Genomic DNA, 20,516 nt, shown 5'->3' with positions numbered 1-20,516 from the left:
CTACTGGGATAGGACACTTAACTGGCTCAAAACACAAGAGTTAGGAACCACCAGCTTGTAGCCTTTGACTTGATTTATACAACAAACATTAAGAGGCAATAGTTGTATTCATGCCAAACATCTACCTCATACTTTTAAAATTCATTAGCGTAATATTACAAAGTACTACAATAAAGCGCTGTTACTTTAGAAAAGCTGGTTTCCACTGATCTTTCTCCTCAGGATGTCTCTTTCTGAATGATTCTATTATAATCTCCCTCAGCATCTCTGTACACTCTCCTTTGTTCCTTCTCTATTCAATATGGATGGATAAACAGCCAGATATAGGAGCTATTCATTACCACGTTGTACAGAGTACTGCTTAAAAGCATGGATTTAGATGTCAACAAAACTGCGAAAATCCTAGCTATTTATGAACTATGGGGCCACTAACTTAACCTAAGTTTCAGAACTTCATCTATGTAAGAATCTCATAGAACTGTTGCAAAGATAAAATGAGACTATGAATATAAATACTTAGCACATAGAATATACTCAATGAAAATGTTATCTAATACCACTATAGGTAAATGGAACTTAGTTCATACTATCATGAACCTTTACATGTGTTTCACTTACATCACCAGTTTGAGTACATAAAAAAAAAAAAAAAAAAAAAAAAAAACTGTTCCTATTCTCTAGATGCCTCCTCCCAACTCCACCCATCTCTCTCTATATATAACACCAAAAAAGGGCCAAAGAGTTAACAGGGTTTTATCTCAACTAACAGAATTCTGAGTGATTTCCATGTTCTTATATTTGCCTATTTGTATTTTCTATAGCAAATTATGTACTTCTTAAAAAAAAAAATTCTCTTCAGTAGATTAAACATCCCTAAGTCTAATAGCTAGAGACAAGACATGCTTGGAAAATCCTAAAATGGACCTAGATCTCATAGAACATTTGTGGACAAAAAACTTTCAGGAATTCTTCTAGCCCAAATTCCCCATTTGAGATTTTCAATTTGGTTTTTAATATCAAAAATTACAATAGATTATCTTTATAAGAAAATCCAGCTTGATGGACAGCAGTAGTTAGTGTGTGCTGCTAAGGTTTTCACTACTACACATGCCTGCTTGTGGCAGCCAAGACTGAATGAAGGAATACAGGAATTACAATAACACGGAGGGAAGAAGATAATTCTTGCAACTCAGAAATAACTTTGTAACCAGAGAAAAGCCTGTTTTGCTCCAAAAAAGGAACTAAAAATTTGACTTGACATGACAAGTGTTAGAAAATCATTTCCCCTATACTCTTTCCTTCTAGTTGATTCTACTTTAGAAGCTCAGATTAAACCAATTAAATTAAAAGCAAGGCAGTGGCAGAGAGGGGAGCCAAGACCCTCATCTCATACCTGCCTTAAGTCCTGTCACAGAGCCTGTATCTCTTTAGCACACTGGATCCCAGGAAGCATCTGAGCCCAGGGATCGTGAGGGATCATAATCAAATTCACTTCAATAAAAACTTTCTATGTTTCAGGTTCCTCATTGTACAGGATATAAAAAAACACGAAAAATCCAATCACAGATATGATCTAGCTACATACACATATCACTTACCAATGTCTACAGCTGGACTGACAAATCACTACATGGTGAGGGCTCTCCCTTTCTCGTGGCTCCTAAACTATGTACTTGACTAAAGATAATCTCCACAGATTTGGTAAACTATTTTCAGATAAGTAGCTACGAGCCCCTGATGGGAATGCCAAAAGTATTCGAAAGACATGGCTCCAGAGCACCTAGTGGCCAGTCAGTTAAGCAACTGCCTTAGGCTCTGGGATCAAGCCCTGTGTCTGGCTCCCTACTCAACAGGGAGCCCGCTTCTCCCTCTCCCCACCACTCCTCTTGCTTGTGGTCAGTCCCTGTCAAATAAATAAGTAAATATCTTTATTTAAAAAAAAAAAAGACATGGTTCCTACTCTCAAAAAATTCACAACATAAAAGGATCCAAAGAAATATACACAGAAACTACAGTACAAAGCATAATATGGTAAATTACATAAAATTATAAATTAAAAGATGCTGATGAAAGATCACACACAGATAAAGGGTAGGAAAGAAAGTAACAGGAAAAAGTTTTCTTTTAAAACAAACACAGAAGGCGGCCCGGTGGCTCAGCAGTTTAGCGCTGCCTTCAGCCCAGGGCCTGATCCTGGAGACCTGGGATCGAGTCCCACGTCAGGCTTCCTGCATGGAGCCTGCTTCTCCCACTGCCTGCGTCTCTGCCTCTCTCTCTCTCTGTGTGTGTCTCTCTCATGAATAAAATTTTTTTAAAAAATAAAAATAAAACAAACACAGAAAGTGAAACGTGATTGAAGAAACAGACAATAAAACAAAGAGCATGCTCTGAAATGAGTAGGCTGCTCAGAATGAACAGCATAACAAAAAATAAGGATAAAAGATAAAATTTGGAAAAAAAAAAAAAAGATAATATTGGTGACATCTTAAAAAAGGACCCAGAAGGCCAGGATGAAGAGGTCATGCTTCATTCAGTAGTTAAGGGAGCCACGAATTGCAAACGAGATACAATAAATATATTTTGAAAAGTTCAAATTGGCAGCAGTTTGTATTAGCAGATAGATCCGTATTTCCTAACCTTTATATATTATTATATAAGATGGGAAATAAGAAAAACACAAAACATGTTAGAAAAGCCCCTAATTGATTCTACTATATACCCACACTCAAAATGAGAGTAGGATAGGAGGGATACATGAAAATACAAGAATATCAAGTAAGGGGAAAACAGTCAAACAGTAATGTGGGTCCACCTGAGCCTGGATAGCATGAATTACAGATTTAATAAGCATGGTCTTGATGGTTTCTTCAATAGCACTTGCCATTCCAAACTCAACAATCCAATGATGAAAATATTGTCAGCAGAAATGGAAAACAAAGTAAGATACAAAGGAGATGCTCATACCTGATTGGGAAGGAAAGAGTATCTTGGATAACAGCAGCAACAGTGAACGCCAAAAAAAAAAAAAAAGAGAGAGAGAGTGGAGAACTGTTCTGAGCAGGACTTAACTGGAAAGTTAAATTTAAGAAATGACCAAAAGAGAATAAGGATTCCTAATTTTTTGGCTCGAACAACAGGGTTGATAGTGGAGCCATTTATTAAGATGTGTTATATCTTTATGGATAAGTTAGAGAGAGAATCAAGCATTCTAATTTCACATGTTTTAGATACGACACATCTTAATGGAGATGTCAAATAAGCCATCATGGATATGAGTTGAGAGAGCAAACTAGAAAATTCTGAGTAGCAGCTATGAATCTGAACCTTGACATCATATAGATTACATTTAAAGCCACAGCAATAGTAGAGTGACTTAAGAGAGAACAGAGATCAAATAAACAAGAGCCTAGCCTTTGGAACTATGATATTTAGAAGTCAGAAGTCAGAATGAACCACTAAGGAAACTATGAAGAACCAGTAACATAGGAAAGAACAGTGTTTCAAGAAAGAAGAATTGAATACTAGTATACTAGTAGGAGGCTGAGTAAAGAGAGTGAAATCCCATACAGCCAATAAGGTTACATACAAAGTCTGTATTTACTGGCACAGAAAAATGACTATGACCATACAACAAAGAAAATCAACTGCCGAATCCTCACCTTAGGTTCAAATCTCAGTTCAACCACTTGGAAGTTAGAACTTTGGCAGGTTCTTCATTCTATCTCAACATCTATCTAAACAAAACATCTACTATACAAAAGCTGCTTAGAAGCCTGCTGGGAGGGACACCTGGGTGGCTCAGCAGTTAAGCATCTGCTTTCGGCTCAGGGCATGATCCCGGGGTCCTGGGATTAAGTCCCGCATCAGGCTCCCTCTGCCTATGTCTCTGCTTCTCTCTCTCTCTCTCTCATGAATAAATAAATAAAATCTTTTTTAAAAAATTAAGTTAAAAAAAAAATGAAGCCTGCCTGGAATATTGTAATTGCTATAAAGTGTGTATTATTATTTAGCATTACATCAAAAAAACCACAAATTACAAAACCACATATATAATATGATCCCTTACACAGAAGATAACCATATGCTATGCATATCTTTAGAAGAAACAAAAGTCAGAAAGCTATATATCGAAGTAATAAAAATAGTTCTCTCTCCGTAGTGGGACAAGCAGGAATTTTAAAAAGTATCATGATCGCTTACTTTCTTATTCTACTATGAACATATCTGTTGTATAAATAAAAGAATTTTTAATGGAGAATAATTGGCATTGATGCAATTTTTATAACTCAATAGAGAAATGTTTTAACTTCCTAGAATGAAAACAATTACAATAAAATATATATATCCACTGAAAATAATTTGGCCCTAGATTTGTTAACAGTTCCCAAATGTTTACAATAATCAAAGCACTAAAGGGATACCAAAAGACTAGTTACCTTTATGTTTGAAAATGAAATAAAAGGAGATTTTCACATTTTATTCTACCCAATTCTAAGCAACTTAGACCTTTTAGAGCGAGAATGCATTCAAATATTAATTTACATACTTTTACATAAAACTACCACTAGGAAAAATATGAGCACTTTTTTTTTTTTTTAAGCAGGTTCCATGCCCAATATGAAGCTCAACTCAGGGGCTGAACTCATGAACCTGACATCAAGACCAGAGCTAAGATCGAGTCAGATACCTAACTGACTAAGCCACCCAAGAGCCCCAATGAATGCTTCAGTTAAGAAAAATGAGTAGGTAACATCACAAAACCAGCTAAAGATAAGGTCCCCAACTCCAATATAAGAAGATACAACTTCAAAATCAAAAATGCTAAAAATAATTCCACTACAAACCATGAAATCTTGTTTTTATACATCTCCTCCAAATAAAGAGTCATAATTAGGTAATTCCTAACAAATATGCACCATGCTTAAGAAAGTTAACTTAGAACTCTATTTTTAGAACCTAGACCACAATTTCTTTTTGAAACTATAACACTGGCCAGCTCAAAATAAAAGCTCCATGAATGCAGGTGCTTTGTCTGAGTAGTTTACCTATACAGTGTATTGTCAGTACTTATAATGGTACCAGACATTAAATAAACATTTGCTGGGGCACCTGGGTGGCTCAGCTGGTTAAGTGTCTGCCTTCAGCACTGGCCACGATCCCAGAGTTCTGGGATCAAGCCCTGAGTTGGGCTTTCTGCTCAGCATGGAATCTGCTTCTTCCTCTCCTTCTGCCCCTGCCCCCTCTAATAAATTTTAAGAACCTTTTTAAAAACTGCTACAATTAACCAAGGAAATATTAAAGAACAATATATATTCTATTAATAGATACGAAGACTAAATAGCTACCTTAAGAAGACATTTGTAAAGCTAGAATTTGTAACTTTCTTTTCAAAGAGGATTATTTATGTTCAAGGTAAGTGAATAACCATAAACAAAGTAAGCACGCATATCTATTCAAAAAGTAACCTCACTAAAAAAGTTCATCCCAACATATGTACACAATTATGGAATGAACGTGTGCTGTGTCCAAACCCAACCCCACTATATTTTAAAACCCTAACCTCCAGTACCTCAGAATGTGACTGTATCTGGAGACTGGGACGTTAAAGAGGTGATTAAATTAACACGAGGTTATTAGGGTGGGCCCTAATCCAATCTGACTGGTGTCCCTCTAAGAACAGGCTATTGGGACACAGAGCGACACATCAGGCACATGTAAGCACAAAGAAAGAACACAACAGAAGGTGGCCTTCCACAAGCCAGAGAGAGAGGTCTCAGGAGAAACCAAACCCGCCAACACCTTGATGTCAAGCTTGTAGCCTCCAGAACTGAGAAAATAAATTTCTGTTGGTTAAGCCACAGTTGGTGGTATCTTGTTACGGAAGCTCTAGTGAACCAACACATACAAATACATATAAAAATTAGAGCAAGACTTCTGATTATTTATTTAAAATTAAAACATCTAAATTCATAAATGCATAGAAACTGACAAAAGTGACAACAGATAATATTTACTTAATACCTACAATGTGCCAGGTCCCAGTATCACACATGCATAGCTTAATTTAATTCTCACAAAAATCTTAAGTTCTATTATTAGTGCTATTATAAGATAAGGAAATTAAAGTTTTGATGATAGGAAATCTACATACTGTAGAATGGAAACAAAAGTAGTTGACTTTGACTATTCTTCCAAAGTACTGCTCTTAATATACTGTACTGAATATTATTTTCCATAAAGTGAGATGTGATAAATAATCCAAAAAGAGTAGAATCCAAAAACAATAGTGGACATCAAATCATCTACATCACAGACTTTTCATGCGTGACATAAAAACATAAATATACATCACCTCTGTAGAGAGAGGAAAAAAGACAATAAGCTAAACAAATTTTGCCCATAGAATTATAAAACTTTACAATGTGTAAGAAAAAGCCTTTTTCAGGTGAGGAAATCTGTTCGAATAAACTAAATGATTTGACACTTTCCTGACTCATGACATCACATGCTATTTCCTCAGTTTTTCACTCTTGCCCTGCCCCTCCTCTTCATGTGGCTACCTTGTTTGTCCTCTATATCGTAACTCCAATGTCATCTTCTCACAGAGAGATAGATATGCACACCTGAATTAAGCACATCCCTCCATTTTCCTTCTCATAGTATCCAGATCTTTCCATCATCGTATTTATCATAATTTGAAAATATTGCACTTTAAAGTAAAATTATTTTCTCCTCCACAAAGCTACCTCTTGCAGAGAGATCAAAACTATGCTCTTGCATCTTTAGAGGCTAGCACAGCTTCTGAAACATTACAGATCCTGATTAAATATTCACTGATGGATGGATAACTGTTACCATCTACTAAGCCCTTATTATATTCTAAGAACTGTTCCAAATTTAAATACATTTAATTCTCCCAGTAACCCAATGGGGTATAAGTGTTATCATCATTATCATTTAACAGATAAGAAACTGAGGCATAGAGTGATTAAGTAACTTGTCTGCATTGACAGCTAGTCAGAGTTAGAATTCAACCGTAAGTACTCAGACTCTTAACTCTTAAATAGTATGGTATGGCTACTGTGACATACCAAAGTTGTTACTTTTACAACAAGAATTTTCTTTTCAAAACTGACTGGCGGGCCGGGCCTTCTGTGGTAATGTGTTTTTAACTTGGCCCAAAAAGTATTTCACAAGGAAAGACAAATTTGCACCTACTATTGTAAAATTTTCTTCAGATGACTAGAAAAACATAATCATAAAGATATGCCAAATGTAGAACACTGCCCTCATATCTGTCAAACTAATTTATCTACAACATACAAAGCAACTTTAATAAAAGACTATGGAAGAAGAACTTGGACTTTTGCTTTTCAGTCTCATCCTTTTACAAAGTCTCCGCCAAAGGTAACAGAACCGAGAGCTAAAGCCAAAACAAACATGTTCCAAGTTCTTGGGTCAGGTCATCAGATTAATTGGAATGTTAAAATATTTTTCATTTTTAAAAACATGTGACTTTGTTTCTGCATGTTTTGTGGACAAAACAAAATTTGGGATGGAAAATTAAAAACAAAAATAAAAGCCTTTTCTTTTCTTGAATTTACTGAAGTTGAATGATCAAATTCACCTAACACAGAACAATGACTCTGCCATAAAAACATGACAAGCTAAGATCTGTCGTATTTCCTACCAAAAACAGAACTCCAGGGGCAGCCCCGGTGGCTCAGCAGTTTAGCACCGCCTTCGGCATGGGGTGTGATCCTGGAGACCCGGGATCAAGTCCCACATCAGGCTCCCTGCATGGAGCCTGCTTCTCTCTCTGTCTGTCATGAATAAATAAATAAAATCTTAAAAAAAAAAAAAACCATAACTCCAAATTTGAGTATCTTTACACTACATCCTGAGTATGAAAAAACAATGTATTATTGTATGAATCTATGTATCAAATAGGCAATAGTAACAATAGTTAACAAATAGGGAACACTACACCTAGATTTATTAAATTCACTTAATCCCCTACAAGAACCCCATTACATAGATATTATCATCTGTATTCTATAGTTTGTTAACTCAGGGAGATTGAGAATCTTGTCTATACTCACCATGATCTTTGAGTTAGACTATGGCAGATGTAAGATGCAACTATTTTTTATTTTCCCTATCTTACAGGGCTTTCCACAACTCAACAGTCACAAAATCTAATCTGACTCTCTTCCCATGGGTAGTCTACTAGCCAAAGCTTCACCAGTGTCACTGACGCAAAACAAAACAAAACAAACAAACAAAATCAAAAGTAGCCCACTCCTCAAATCTATTGCATATTAACTTCTCAGTTCCTTCTGCCACACCTCAGATGGCACAGTTTCAAGTCCCTGAGCATTTCATCCCTCAAGTACCTTCTATCAATCTGCCCTTCAAAATAGAGCATCCAGAATGAATAAAATGTAGTAAAGAGGCACCTGGGTGGCTCAGTGGTTGAGTGTCTACCTTTGACTCAGGTCATGATCCTGGAGTTTCAGGACAGTCCTGCATCAAGCTCCCCATGGGGAACCTGCCACTCTCTCTCTCTCTCTGTCTCTCATGAATAAATAAATAAAATCTTAAAAAAAAAAAAATGCAGTATGGCCCAGTCATCTCAAAATCAAAAAAATCTTAATCAAAGCAATCCAAACCTTTTTTACTGTTTTGGGCAGCCAAATCACCAATGAGTCTTGCTTGGTTTACATCCAAGGAAAATTGTTCTTTAATTATAATAAATACAATAATTACTGTTAAGGAATCGATTTCTTGAGTTCTACACAGCTAAGTACAGGTCTTTATTCTGGTTAAATTTCACTTCTTCTATCTGGCCCAATGACCTTCTCAATTGATGATTTCTGGATTTCGGCTTATTATCTGAAATCATCCTCATACTTCAGTTTTAACTCATTTGCAAAATTATTCAACATGTCACCAATGCCTCCATACAATAAATGCCTCATTAAAGATGCTGACTAGGAGAAGACAGAACACTAAAACCTGTCCCTGCGGATCTCTGTCCAAGGTACCATTTATGCCTTCATCAGCCTCCTTAGAATACAGCTATTAAATTAGTTATAAAGCTGCCTACCCATATCCTTGTTCACTGACGTTTTTCCATGTTCTCTTCAAGTACATCAGACTTTTTCAAATATCTGATTGATATATATCACACCTATTATACTACCCTGATCTACAAGTTCAATAAACCTATCAAAGAAAAAAGAAATGAAAGAGAAGACAAAAACAAGTTAGTCTGTCATGACTTGTTCCCAGAGAAGCCATGCTGACAACAGTGAGCACTGCTTTTCTCAAGCTCCATCAAAAAGAGTAGAACACCAATGAGTGAAAAGCAGAAATCTTGGGATCCCTGGATGGATCAGTGGTTTAGTGCCTGCCTTCGGCCCGGGGCATGATCCTGAAGTCCTAGGATTGAGTCTCACATTGGGCTCCCTGCTTGGAGCCTGCTTCTCCCTCTGCCTGTGTCTCTGCCCCTCTTTTTCTCTGTGTCTCTCATGAATAAATAAATAAAATCTTAAAAAAAAAAAAAAAAGCAGAATCTAAACCCATTATTTAACCAAATACAATAATTTGTAAAAACAAAAGCAGCGGAGTTTCATATTCAAGTGATGGAGTTCCTCATTAATATATAAGTGAAATGTTTATATTTCCAGTTGGTACCACTTTTGCCTGCCAAGATAAATTTCATATTAAAATGTCTTTGTTAGGTTTCTAATATATCTAAATAAGTCTCAGTTAATTAAGCAGAAATGTTATTGATCTTAACACATTAAATAAAAACACAATAGGTCTTGTGGAATATTAACTGCTAAGCAGGTCATGTGTGAAACCAAGTTGGCCTAATATATTTTAAACCTCAGTGTTTCAGAGCTGGAAGAGATCCAGTGTTTATAGCTTGCAAGTACCTCCTTTCTAAAATAAAGACACTCAGCTTCTCTAAGATGGAATGACTTGACCAAGACAAAACTAATTCTGGGATGGCTGAGCAGAAAAATAAGATCTACACAGAGGCTTCTGATAATATTTCACAAAACCCTGTCTTCAAAAATATAAAAAATAAAAAAATAACAGAACAAAACAATACTTTCTTACCAGCTGCACCTCACCAAAAGCACCTCTTCCAATAACTTTTACAACATCATAGTCTTCTGCCTTCATCTGTAGACCTCTGATTTTTTTCACAATTTTCTCATCTGCAATAAAAAAAGATCGTATTTAAAAGCAATATTTTTAAATAATCACTATATTTGTAAACAGATTCTTAAAGAAACTAGGTTTAGTTTTAGCTAAATCTGTCAGTTTTCAAAGGTTGTTTAAAAATCTAACATACAGGGATCCCTGGGTGGCGCAGCGGTTTGGCGCCTGCCTTTGGCCCAGGGCGCGATCTTGGAGACCCGGGATCGAATCCCATATCGGGCTCCCGGTGCATGGAGCCTGCTTCTCCCTCTGCCTATGTCTCTGCCTCTCTCTCTCTCTGTGACTATCATAAAAAAAAAAAAAAAAAAAATCTAACATACATAATAACTCTACATCAAAGAACCAAAACTCTATGGTTTATTAACACATATAAAACAAAAAATACTGACTACCAAAAAGCAGCAGGTAAGCTACTCCATTTCTGACTCTGTTGCTTGGCAGGATAACAGGTAAACAGTGATGACCTGTGCAGTCTTAGAGTACATTCTAAATCATGGCAGAGAGCTGCTGTGAAATTACTTGCAAGGCTAATTTTAATAATAAATTTTTAGTTGCCTACTTCCTTGCATAGTAATCACATATTGTAGATATGGTAACTACAGACAAAATTGTTTAACTATGAAAATAGCCCAGTCTCTGACAATTCCAACTTAAAAGGTTTACTGTGTTGATATAAATTACATATTAAATTATTTTGAGAATTTATTCTTAGAATTCAACTTCATTTACATCTTCACTGCAACATCAATACTGGCAAATATTGTTATTGCATATATGACAATAATGGTCATCACATTATCTTTCATTAGCTAGATTGACATGTCTAGATTTACACAAACATAAAGCTCATTAAGTCTCCTAGGTAATGTAAACCTGAGTCTTAATAGTGTTAACATTATTTTAAAAGTTCTCTTTGAACTGCCATAAATAACCTACCCTGAAATCAGTCTTAATAATTCATACAAAATCTTGAACTTTACCTGCTTTACAAACTGCAACTAAGTTCTGCAGTTTTGCTTTGAAAATAAAGAATGCTAGTCTTTAAACAAATCAAATAGCAAACTAAAAAATACTTAAGGTTAATAATTTATAGACTCTAATATTAATCTTATCAAAAGTATAGTGATAGGATTAAATATAAAGTTTACTCACATCTATTTAAAAAATTATCTATATTCTTGTTTTTCCTCAAAGCAGGAAAATCCAAATCAAGGACCAAGGAATTTAAGCCATCCTGTTTAACAAAAAAGGAAAAAGAAAGTTGTTATAACTTCCAAATATTCAAAAAAGTCTTTAAATTTTATCATATGTTGTTCTTGCTAAATATCAATCCACCCACTTTGATATGAAATTGCCCAGTGGCTCCATATCCAACAGCCCTAACTTGTTCCCTACTGCCAGAAAATATATGAATGATCCTATTATGTTTTCCTTTGTTATTTTAGCCAATAGAAAAATGTCATTTATGTATGTACATATTTGGTGATTAGGTGAAAGAATCTTAAGCAGGCTTCACACCCAGCACGGAGCCCGAGGCTGCACTCCATCTCACAACCTGAGATCATGACCTGAGCCAAAATCAAGAATCGAATGCTTAACTGACTGAGCCACTCACACACCCCTGGAAAAATGTCATTTTAAAATATGCATCCCATGGGGTGTCTGGCTGAGTATGTGACTCTTCATCTCAGGGATATGGGTTTGAGTCCCCACACTGGGTATAGAAATTACTTAAAAAGAAAATATACATTCAGTATTATTTTTTGCTAGTCAGACATCTTCCTTTCTCTCTTCAAATGTCCAATCAAATTTCGCCAAGTTTTGGACTTTAAGAAATACAGTCTAAAGAAATTAAGAAAATAATCCCATTTACAACTGAATGAAAAAGAATAAAATACCTAGGAATAAATTTAACCAAGGTGAAAGACCTGCATGACCTGCATACTGGAAACTATAGACACTCATGAAAAAAAAAAAATGAAGACACAAATAAATGGAAAGATATTCCCTACTTATGGATTAGAAGTTAATATTGCTAAAATGTCCATACTACCCAAGCAATCTGCAGATTCAAAGCAATACCCATCAAAATTCCAATGGCATACTTCATAGAACTATAACAAATAATAGTAAAATTTGTATAGAACCACAAAAGGTACCAAATAGCCAAAACAATCTTGAGAAAGAAAAACAAAGCTGGAGATATCATGCTCCCAGATTTCAAACTATACTACAAAGCTATAGTAATCAGAACACTATGGTACTGGTACAGAAAGACACACAGAGCAGAAATGAAAGCCCAGAAATAAACTAACACTAACTATATGGACAATTAGTTGCTGAAAAAGATGGAAGAACATATAATGGAGAAAGGACAATCTCTTCAATAAATGGTGTCGAAAATACTGGGTAGCTACAGGCAAATTAAACTACATAACTATCTTATACCATACACAAAAATTACCTCAAAATGGATTAAAGGGTTGAATGTAAGACCTGACACCATAAAATCCCTAGAAGAAAACATAGGTGGTAAGCTTAACATAGATCTTAGTGACATCTTTATGTATCTGACTTCAAAGGCAAGGGAAAGAAAAAATAAACAAATGGGATTACATCAAACCAAAGAGCTTATATACAGCAAAGAAAACCTACAGAAGGGAGAAGATATTCGCAAACCACGTATCTAATAAGGAGTTAATATCCAAAATATATAAAGAAATCATACAAAAACAAAAAAACCCAAAACTTTATTTACAAATGGGCAGAGGATCTGAAGAGACATTTCTCAAAAGAAGACATACAGATGGCCAACAGGTACATGAAAAGATGCTCAACATCACTAATAATTAGGAAAATGCAAATCAAAACCACAATGAGACATCACCTAACACCTATTAGAATAGCTATTATCAAAGACAAGAAACATCAAATGTCAGAGAGGATGTAGAGAAAAAGGAACCCTGTCACACTGTTAATGGGACTGTAAATTGGTGCAGCCACTATGGAAAAGAATATGGAGATTCCTTAAAAAACTAAGAATAGAACTACAATGTGATACTTCTGAGTAATGATCTCAATAATATGAAAACACCAATTTGAAAAGATATATGCACCCGTAAGCTAATTGCAGCATTATTTACAACAGCCAAGGTTTGGAAACAACCTAAGTGTCCATCAATAGGTGAATAGATAAAGAGGATATTGTATATACAATGAAATACTACTCAGTCATAAAAGTGAATGAAATTTTGTCATATGCAATGACATGGATAGACTGTTAGGATATTATGCTAAGTGAAATAAGCCAGAGAAAGACAAATACCCTAGGATTCCACTTATTATATGGAATTTTAAAAAATGAAGAAATGAACAAAATAGAAAAACAAACTCACAGGTAGACAGCAGACTGGTGGTTACCAGAAGGGAAGGGGATTGGGGGGTAAGTAAAATAGGTAAAGGGGGTCAACTCTATGGTGATGGATAGTAACTAGATTTGTGGTGATGATCACTTTGGAATGTATACACATGTCAAATTATAAAGCTTGTACAACCTAAAATTTACATCATAAAAAAAAAGAAATATACCCAAACTAAGGAAATTTCCATTCACTTAATAAGCATTAATTTTTTCCTAATACATACAAAGAAAAGAAAAAATCCAAAAATAGGTATGACACTAACTTTCCTTGCCCAAAGGGAAAACTTTGTCTCAAAAATAAATTTCCCCAAAAAAACATAAAAATGGGATAATGCATTGTTCAGATTTCTATTTTTTTAAGTTTTATTTTCCATACTTTCTAAAACAAGCATACAGTAAATTTATGATCAAAATAAGAAAAAGTATATAACAACTTGTTGGGGATAAAAAAAGAAAAACAGTAAGAAACAAAGTCTTTACTCAATGGACATGCTTGTGAAGGTAACAGTATCACTAAACACTACTGCATATACTGTTTCATCCCCAAGTAACTCTGAAGAAAGAGGGCATGAAGAAATATTCTTCATTTTAAAAATAAACTCAGGCTTAGAGAGATTAAGTGACTTCAACTTGTCCAAGGTCATGCTACTAGGAAATGACAGAGCAAATACTACCTAAAACTTAAAGGTCCAATAAACTTAACTCATCTGCCTAGTCTCAACAACGAGACTAACGCCAATGGAAGCCTGGAAGAGCTGGAGGATTGCAAAAAATAAAACAGCAAATAAAGAGGCCTTTTCCCTAAAAGGAAAAGTATCCAAGTAGGGGGAAAATCAGAGAGGCAATCTGAGGTTTTTAATTTCCAATTATAAAGAAATTGCACACACTATGTTTACCATTCAGTTATATTTCATATTTTTATTTTTCAAGAATTTTGACATTTTATGAAAATATTCTTTATTAATTAGAAAGGGGAAAGGTGTTAAGAGTAAACTACAAATGCTTTTTATCACAAAAGTCTGTAGAGCCTACTGGTATCTTTTTTTTTTTTTCCTACTGGTATCTTTAATGCAGACATAAAACAATCTCGATTCTCTCAAAGTGAAAGAAAAAAAAACCACTAAAAAAATAGTAAATATCCAACTTCCAGTGAAGTTGAAATTTTTAAATTCACACTTTGAGATCCCACACACATCCAAATTCCCCTCTCCAGAACAGCTGAACTTATTTTTCAAGGATTCCAGCATTTTAGCACAGTAGGCTATTTTCAAGTATCAAATTATTGCTATATCTTTTTTATATGATTTTGCTACTTTAATTAAAATATAAAATCTGATTCACTTATATTGTTAGATATATCCATAATTAATGACTTTAAATCAAAGAAAGGTACATTTATTTGGAAAGCCTTCTTCTGTACCTCCATTAACCTCCACAAGAAGAAAAAAATTTCAATTGACAAGGCAAAAGCATCTATTACAAGAATAAATACCTTCTTCTAGTTCAGAGACTTTTCAAACAAATGGAATATGAACACTTCATACAGATACGATAAAAGTTAACTACATGAACATCTCCATCTACATACAATGAAGAAAAAAATTCTTTGGAAAAAAAGAACTACAGCTTCATATCAGTAAAAGGATTGAATCTTTGCTGAACCCACATCCTCCCCGCAAGTTATCACAAAATGTGGGATTATGTGAAGATTAAATAGTCAAGAAGAAAATCTCAAAAGTCAGAGAGATTTTTCAGCAGTACCAACAATTAGAGCAAGTATTCAACTCATTAATAATTCCATTTTGGTTTTTTAAGCCATTTTTTTTTTCATTTTTTAAAGATCAAATACTATCTCATTTGTGCATTTAGTTTTACTTTTACACACTATTTTTAAATGATACTATATACTTTAATCTGCTAATAATTTATATTTGAAGAAAATATAGGAAGTAATATATACTTATAAATTTACATTTATACTTGAGGTTTTTATATTTATAAATTTTCACATCTGAAATGTATTCTATTCAGTATCACTAATTAAGAAACAAATTATAAATTTTTTTTAAGCTACCAATATTTTAAGTACATGAAAAATACTTAGATCCAATGGCTAGGTTAGGTCAGGACTTAATTGAAAGCCTATGTCTATGACCTTCCCTGTAATGTAGTTTTATATAAACTTTAGGTAGTAAGATTTTTTTTCTTCACATCTGTGATTTCAACTCTGATTCTCTTCTTAGAAAGTGATACTAAGCGGAGATAAAGATATTTTAAAAAGAACTCAAAACTACCAAAACTCCAAACCAATGAAGAAAATTAACACTATTTGTCCCTTTCATCACTTCCAAATGCACAAAAAACTAGGATAACATTTAAAAGTTTTGTTTTGGTTTTTTTTTTTTTTTTTGAGAGTGAGAGAGAAAACACGAGCTGGGGGAGGGACAAAGGGGGAGGGAGAGAGACTCCTAAGCCTGCTCCATGCCCAGCAAAAAGCTCAATGCAGCCCTTGATCTCGTGACCCTGAGATCATGACCTGAGCTAAAATCAAAAGTCAGACGCTTAACCAACTGAGTCACCCAGGCACCCCTAAAAAGAACATTTAAAAGTGCTAAAACAAAACACCACCACCACAAAATATTCAAGGACAAGAGAGAAAAACGCCAAATAATGAACAGGAGCCAAAGGCACAAAGATCTAGATAGAGAATTTCAGGGCAGGAAGCAGTAAAAACCAATGACTGAGAATTAAAAGGGCCTAAATGTAGTGTAGTAAAGGGCCAAAATCAGACTGATTACTGGGAATACAGTAGCTGAAATGAAAATCCCAGCCCCTAAGAGAGACACTGGAAAACGTCTTACTGCCCAAGTTTTTTACAAAACTACATAACTAAGTAGATCAGATACAGCTTTTAATCAAGTCTTAAGCTAAGATTTCAGAGCTTGTCCAGTTACTAAATCACCCACATCTCTAATATCACTGGTTAAGAAATATGAATCAGCTCCAGTACTGGATTGTGGTTGTCTATATGTGTATATATGAAAAACTTAGCATCGGAAGAAGGCAGAGAGAACACTGCATTATACTACAGTCTTCCTGAATAAACAGGTACAAGTCAACACTCAATCTCTCCCATTATAATTATCATGGTGGAAAATATATATGTAATGACCTATTTTCCTAACTTTCCTGAATGCAGAGCCTTTTAAATTTTAATTGTCAAGAAAGAATGAAGTACTGGACATGATTTCATTTTCACTATAAACCGCTTCTAAACATCTGTTTTAAAATATCCAAATAAAATGCATTCCTCTTCTCCACATCCCAAAAAAAACAATCTGGAAAGACTTCAGCAACCTGGAATGTCTGAAGTGATAAGCAAAATGATGGAGACCCTATTCTAGGAATTTCAATTGTTAAATGCCGCACAAAATATCGTATAGCTGAAAACTGTATACAATTATGAGCTGTCAGCATATGGATAGTATTTGAAGCTATAAAACTAAAGTAAGATCTCTAAAGGAGTGAATACAGACAAATAAAAAGGACCAAGGGACTGAGCCCTGGGACACACCAATATTAAGAGATTGAGAAGAGGGGGCTAAGGAGGAATCTGTAAAGAAAGAAGAAAATCAAGACCTCTATTATTTGGAAGCCAGGTAGAGTATAGCAAGAGCAAGAGAGAGTGATCCATAGTCAATGGGATTGGTAAGTATAGCTATTCAAGGCTGAGAATTCAGTAATGTAGATACATACCATCAGTACTTTCATCAGAGCTATTTAAATTATAATTTTTTAATTTAAAATCTTCTTAGTACTTCTGGACTTGTATTTAAAAAACGAAGCAGGGGGATCCCTGCCTGGGTAGCTCAACGGTTTAGCACCTGCCTTCGGCCCAGGGCGTGATCCTGGAGTCCTGTATCGGGCTCCCTGCATGGAGCTTGCTTCTCCCTCTGCTTCTCTCTCTGTGTCTCTCATGAATAAATAAATAAAATCTTTAAAATAATTAATTAATTAATTAATTAATAAAAAATGAAGCAAACCTTTCTTTAAGATGTTATTTTGGGTTCACACTCAAAGACTTTAAATAACACCTAGCATTCAACTTGGCCATAAATTATGTAATAGGTCAATACAGTATTTGTTATTAATAACAGGAACTCTTCTTGACTCCTTTATGGCATTAACTGTACATAGCATTTTACACAAAGTTGACATTTTAGTCCTCACAACAATATATAAGCTAGGTTCTATAGTTATACCCATATCAGTAAGTATAGAAACTATAGTTATAAGGTAGGTTAAAAAAAATGCCCAAGTCAACAGTTTATGAGTGGCATTACATTAGAATTTTATGACACATTTATACTTTCAACATTACTGAACTTTTAAAATTTCTATTTATTTGAGATAGAGCAAGAGAGAGCATGTACAGGAGTAGAGGAGGATGGGGAAAGGAGGGGGGGAGGGAGGGAGGGAGGGGGAGAGAGAGAGAGAGAGAGAAAGAGAGAGAGAGAGAGAGAGAAGGAGAGAGAGAAAGAGAAAAGCAGGCTCCTCACTGAGCAGGGACCCTGGGACCATGCCCTGAGCCAAAGGCAGACTCTCAAATGACTGAGCCATCCAGGTGCCCCTAAATATTACTGAACTTAAAGTTAATAAAGTTATTCCTCCAAAAGAATACAACAACATCCAGTTTTTAAAGTTAAGACAACAAAAGAATAGGAAACATATTTCTGTGTATCTGCTGTACAGATAAGTAACCAGGAAATGTTACTTAAATGAATTTTTAATACATTTCCTCTTTCTGTTACCACAACTTCCAAATACAAATATGAAACTAAAAATAGCAGGATCAGGGGTGCCTGGGTCCAACTCTTGATCTCAGCTCACGTCTTGTCTTGGTCGCAGGCTTATGAGTTTGGGCCCCACACTAGGTTCTGCATGAGTGGAGCCTACTCAACTTTAAAAAAAAAAATAGTATGACCAAACAAATCCAACTTAGAAAATAAAATTTTTTAAGCCACCCTAAATGCACACAGAGAAACTTCTGAACCCTAAGTATACTCCATCTTATTTTTGTAGTACGCCATCTATTTCACAACAATCTAAGTCATATTAACTGATCTGCTATCATTTACCAATATCGGATGAATAAAATCCTTAATGCTTATTTTACAAAACAGCTTTGTAAGTACATTAGTCTCAGATCAGTAGGACAAATTAAAATAAATAAAATAAATTAATAAAATAAATAAATAAATTATAAATAAATTAATTAATTAAAATAGCTTTGTAAGTACATTAGTCTCAGATCAGTAGGACAAATTAAATGAACTAAATGTATCATGTCACCTAACAAAAACTATTATTTAAAGGATAAAAAGGAAAATAAATAAAAGAGTACTGGATAAGTGTAAGATAAAATACACGTATTTTGTATCATATAAATCAACTTCACCATATAATGCTGAATAGCTAACTTAATGAAGCATAGTAACAGTTTTCCTGTTTGCTTATATAAATCCTCAGCTTTCTATAGTTGTAGTAAAATGAGTTCTTAAAGCTCCCTACTACCTTAAAACAATTTAGATGGTACAGTAATTAAGTAATAGGTTTGTAACATAGTACCATTCATATTTAGAACACTTAAAACAGGGTAATTATATCAAAAACTTGCTTAGAACCTGAACTCTGAGTTGTAGGTTAACGTGAACCTCCTTGATCCTAAGCCCTTCTAAAGTCTCTGTACTTGGACAGGCTCCTGACCTCTAGCACCCTTTTGGCCTCACGTATCAATGTGGTTTAGCACAGTACTCTTCCAGGTCCTGCCTTACTCTAATATTTTGTCTGTTATACTTTGTTCATCATAATTTCTTGTATTTTACTAAGTACTGTGATAAAATATCATTTATCTTCAGTATGATAGGGTTTTGTCACTCCCTTAAGTTTTGGGCCTATAGCATGTGCCTCCCAGGCATCAACCTGACCCCATCCTGGTGCTAAGAGACTGGAATCTCTGGGATACTCATGAACTACAGCATGTTTTAATTATAAAAGAATGTGCAAAGCATCACACAATTGACTTGATCAAAGGATCAGAAAAATAATTGGTCAAAAAATTAAGTGTAGAGTTAATAATAGTACTAATGGTGGAAGTGCCCGTGTTGACAATAATAAAGCAGCTGCTGTATAAAGAGCTGTATACAGACACTGTGTCAAACACTTTCTATAACATCACCTCATGTAACTCACTGAATTTTCCAAGTAGACTGTAGAAGTTAAGCATTAACATCATTTTTTTTTAATTGAAGAAATTAAGCTTGGAGAACTTAATTTCTCAGAATTGCAGTTAAAAGTAGCAGGGTTGGGATTGGACTTAATGGTGCTTCATGTAAATATTAGTATTTGCAGTATTTTAACTATATTCTAAATGTTTTCTCCTAAAAATATTAAGTCAATGAGAAGATACAAATCAAAGTACTAGTCATACTGTAATCCATTGTTCAGAAACACTCGAATGAAGTTCACATCAAACTTTATTTGTATAACTATACTTCGGTTTAAAAATCAACAATTGTATTTTTTCTTCTAGAAACAAGGTTTTCCTCCTCAAGGAATATGTAATATTTTACTATTCCCTGCATAATACAGAAAATCAGTAACTTATCTCCCCATTATAAAATTATCAGAATAGTTAATACATCATCTGACTGAATCCTTTCCCTAATTTAACAGTGGTATTCAGCTGAAAAACTACCAGCAGATAAATAGAGTCGCTATTCTAATACTGACTGTAAACAAATCAGACTTAAAAAATATTTTGTATATCTGTAACTCACAAAATTAAGTATCATATATA

At 34.5% G+C, this 20,516-nt stretch overlaps 1 protein-coding gene across 1 annotated transcript in view; it reads right to left on the bottom strand.

Moving 5' to 3' along the window:
• Window positions 1-20,516, bottom strand: part of ROCK2 (Rho associated coiled-coil containing protein kinase 2) — a 135,549-nt gene that overhangs the window by 65,505 nt on the left and 49,528 nt on the right. The window contains exons 2-3 of the mRNA XM_072767714.1: window positions 11,389-11,470; window positions 10,132-10,232 (exon numbers count right to left, since the gene is read on the bottom strand). Of these exons, the coding sequence (XP_072623815.1) occupies window positions 10,132-10,232; window positions 11,389-11,470 (183 nt within the window). The remainder of the gene's footprint in view (window positions 1-10,131; window positions 10,233-11,388; window positions 11,471-20,516) is intronic.

The sequence above is a fragment of the Vulpes vulpes genome, chromosome 8 (assembly GCF_048418805.1).
Source record: "Vulpes vulpes isolate BD-2025 chromosome 8, VulVul3, whole genome shotgun sequence".
Lineage (NCBI taxonomy): Eukaryota > Metazoa > Chordata > Mammalia > Carnivora > Canidae > Vulpes > Vulpes vulpes.
The sequence above is the reverse complement of the archived record's forward strand: the minus strand, read 5'-3'. Positions and strand labels throughout refer to the sequence as shown.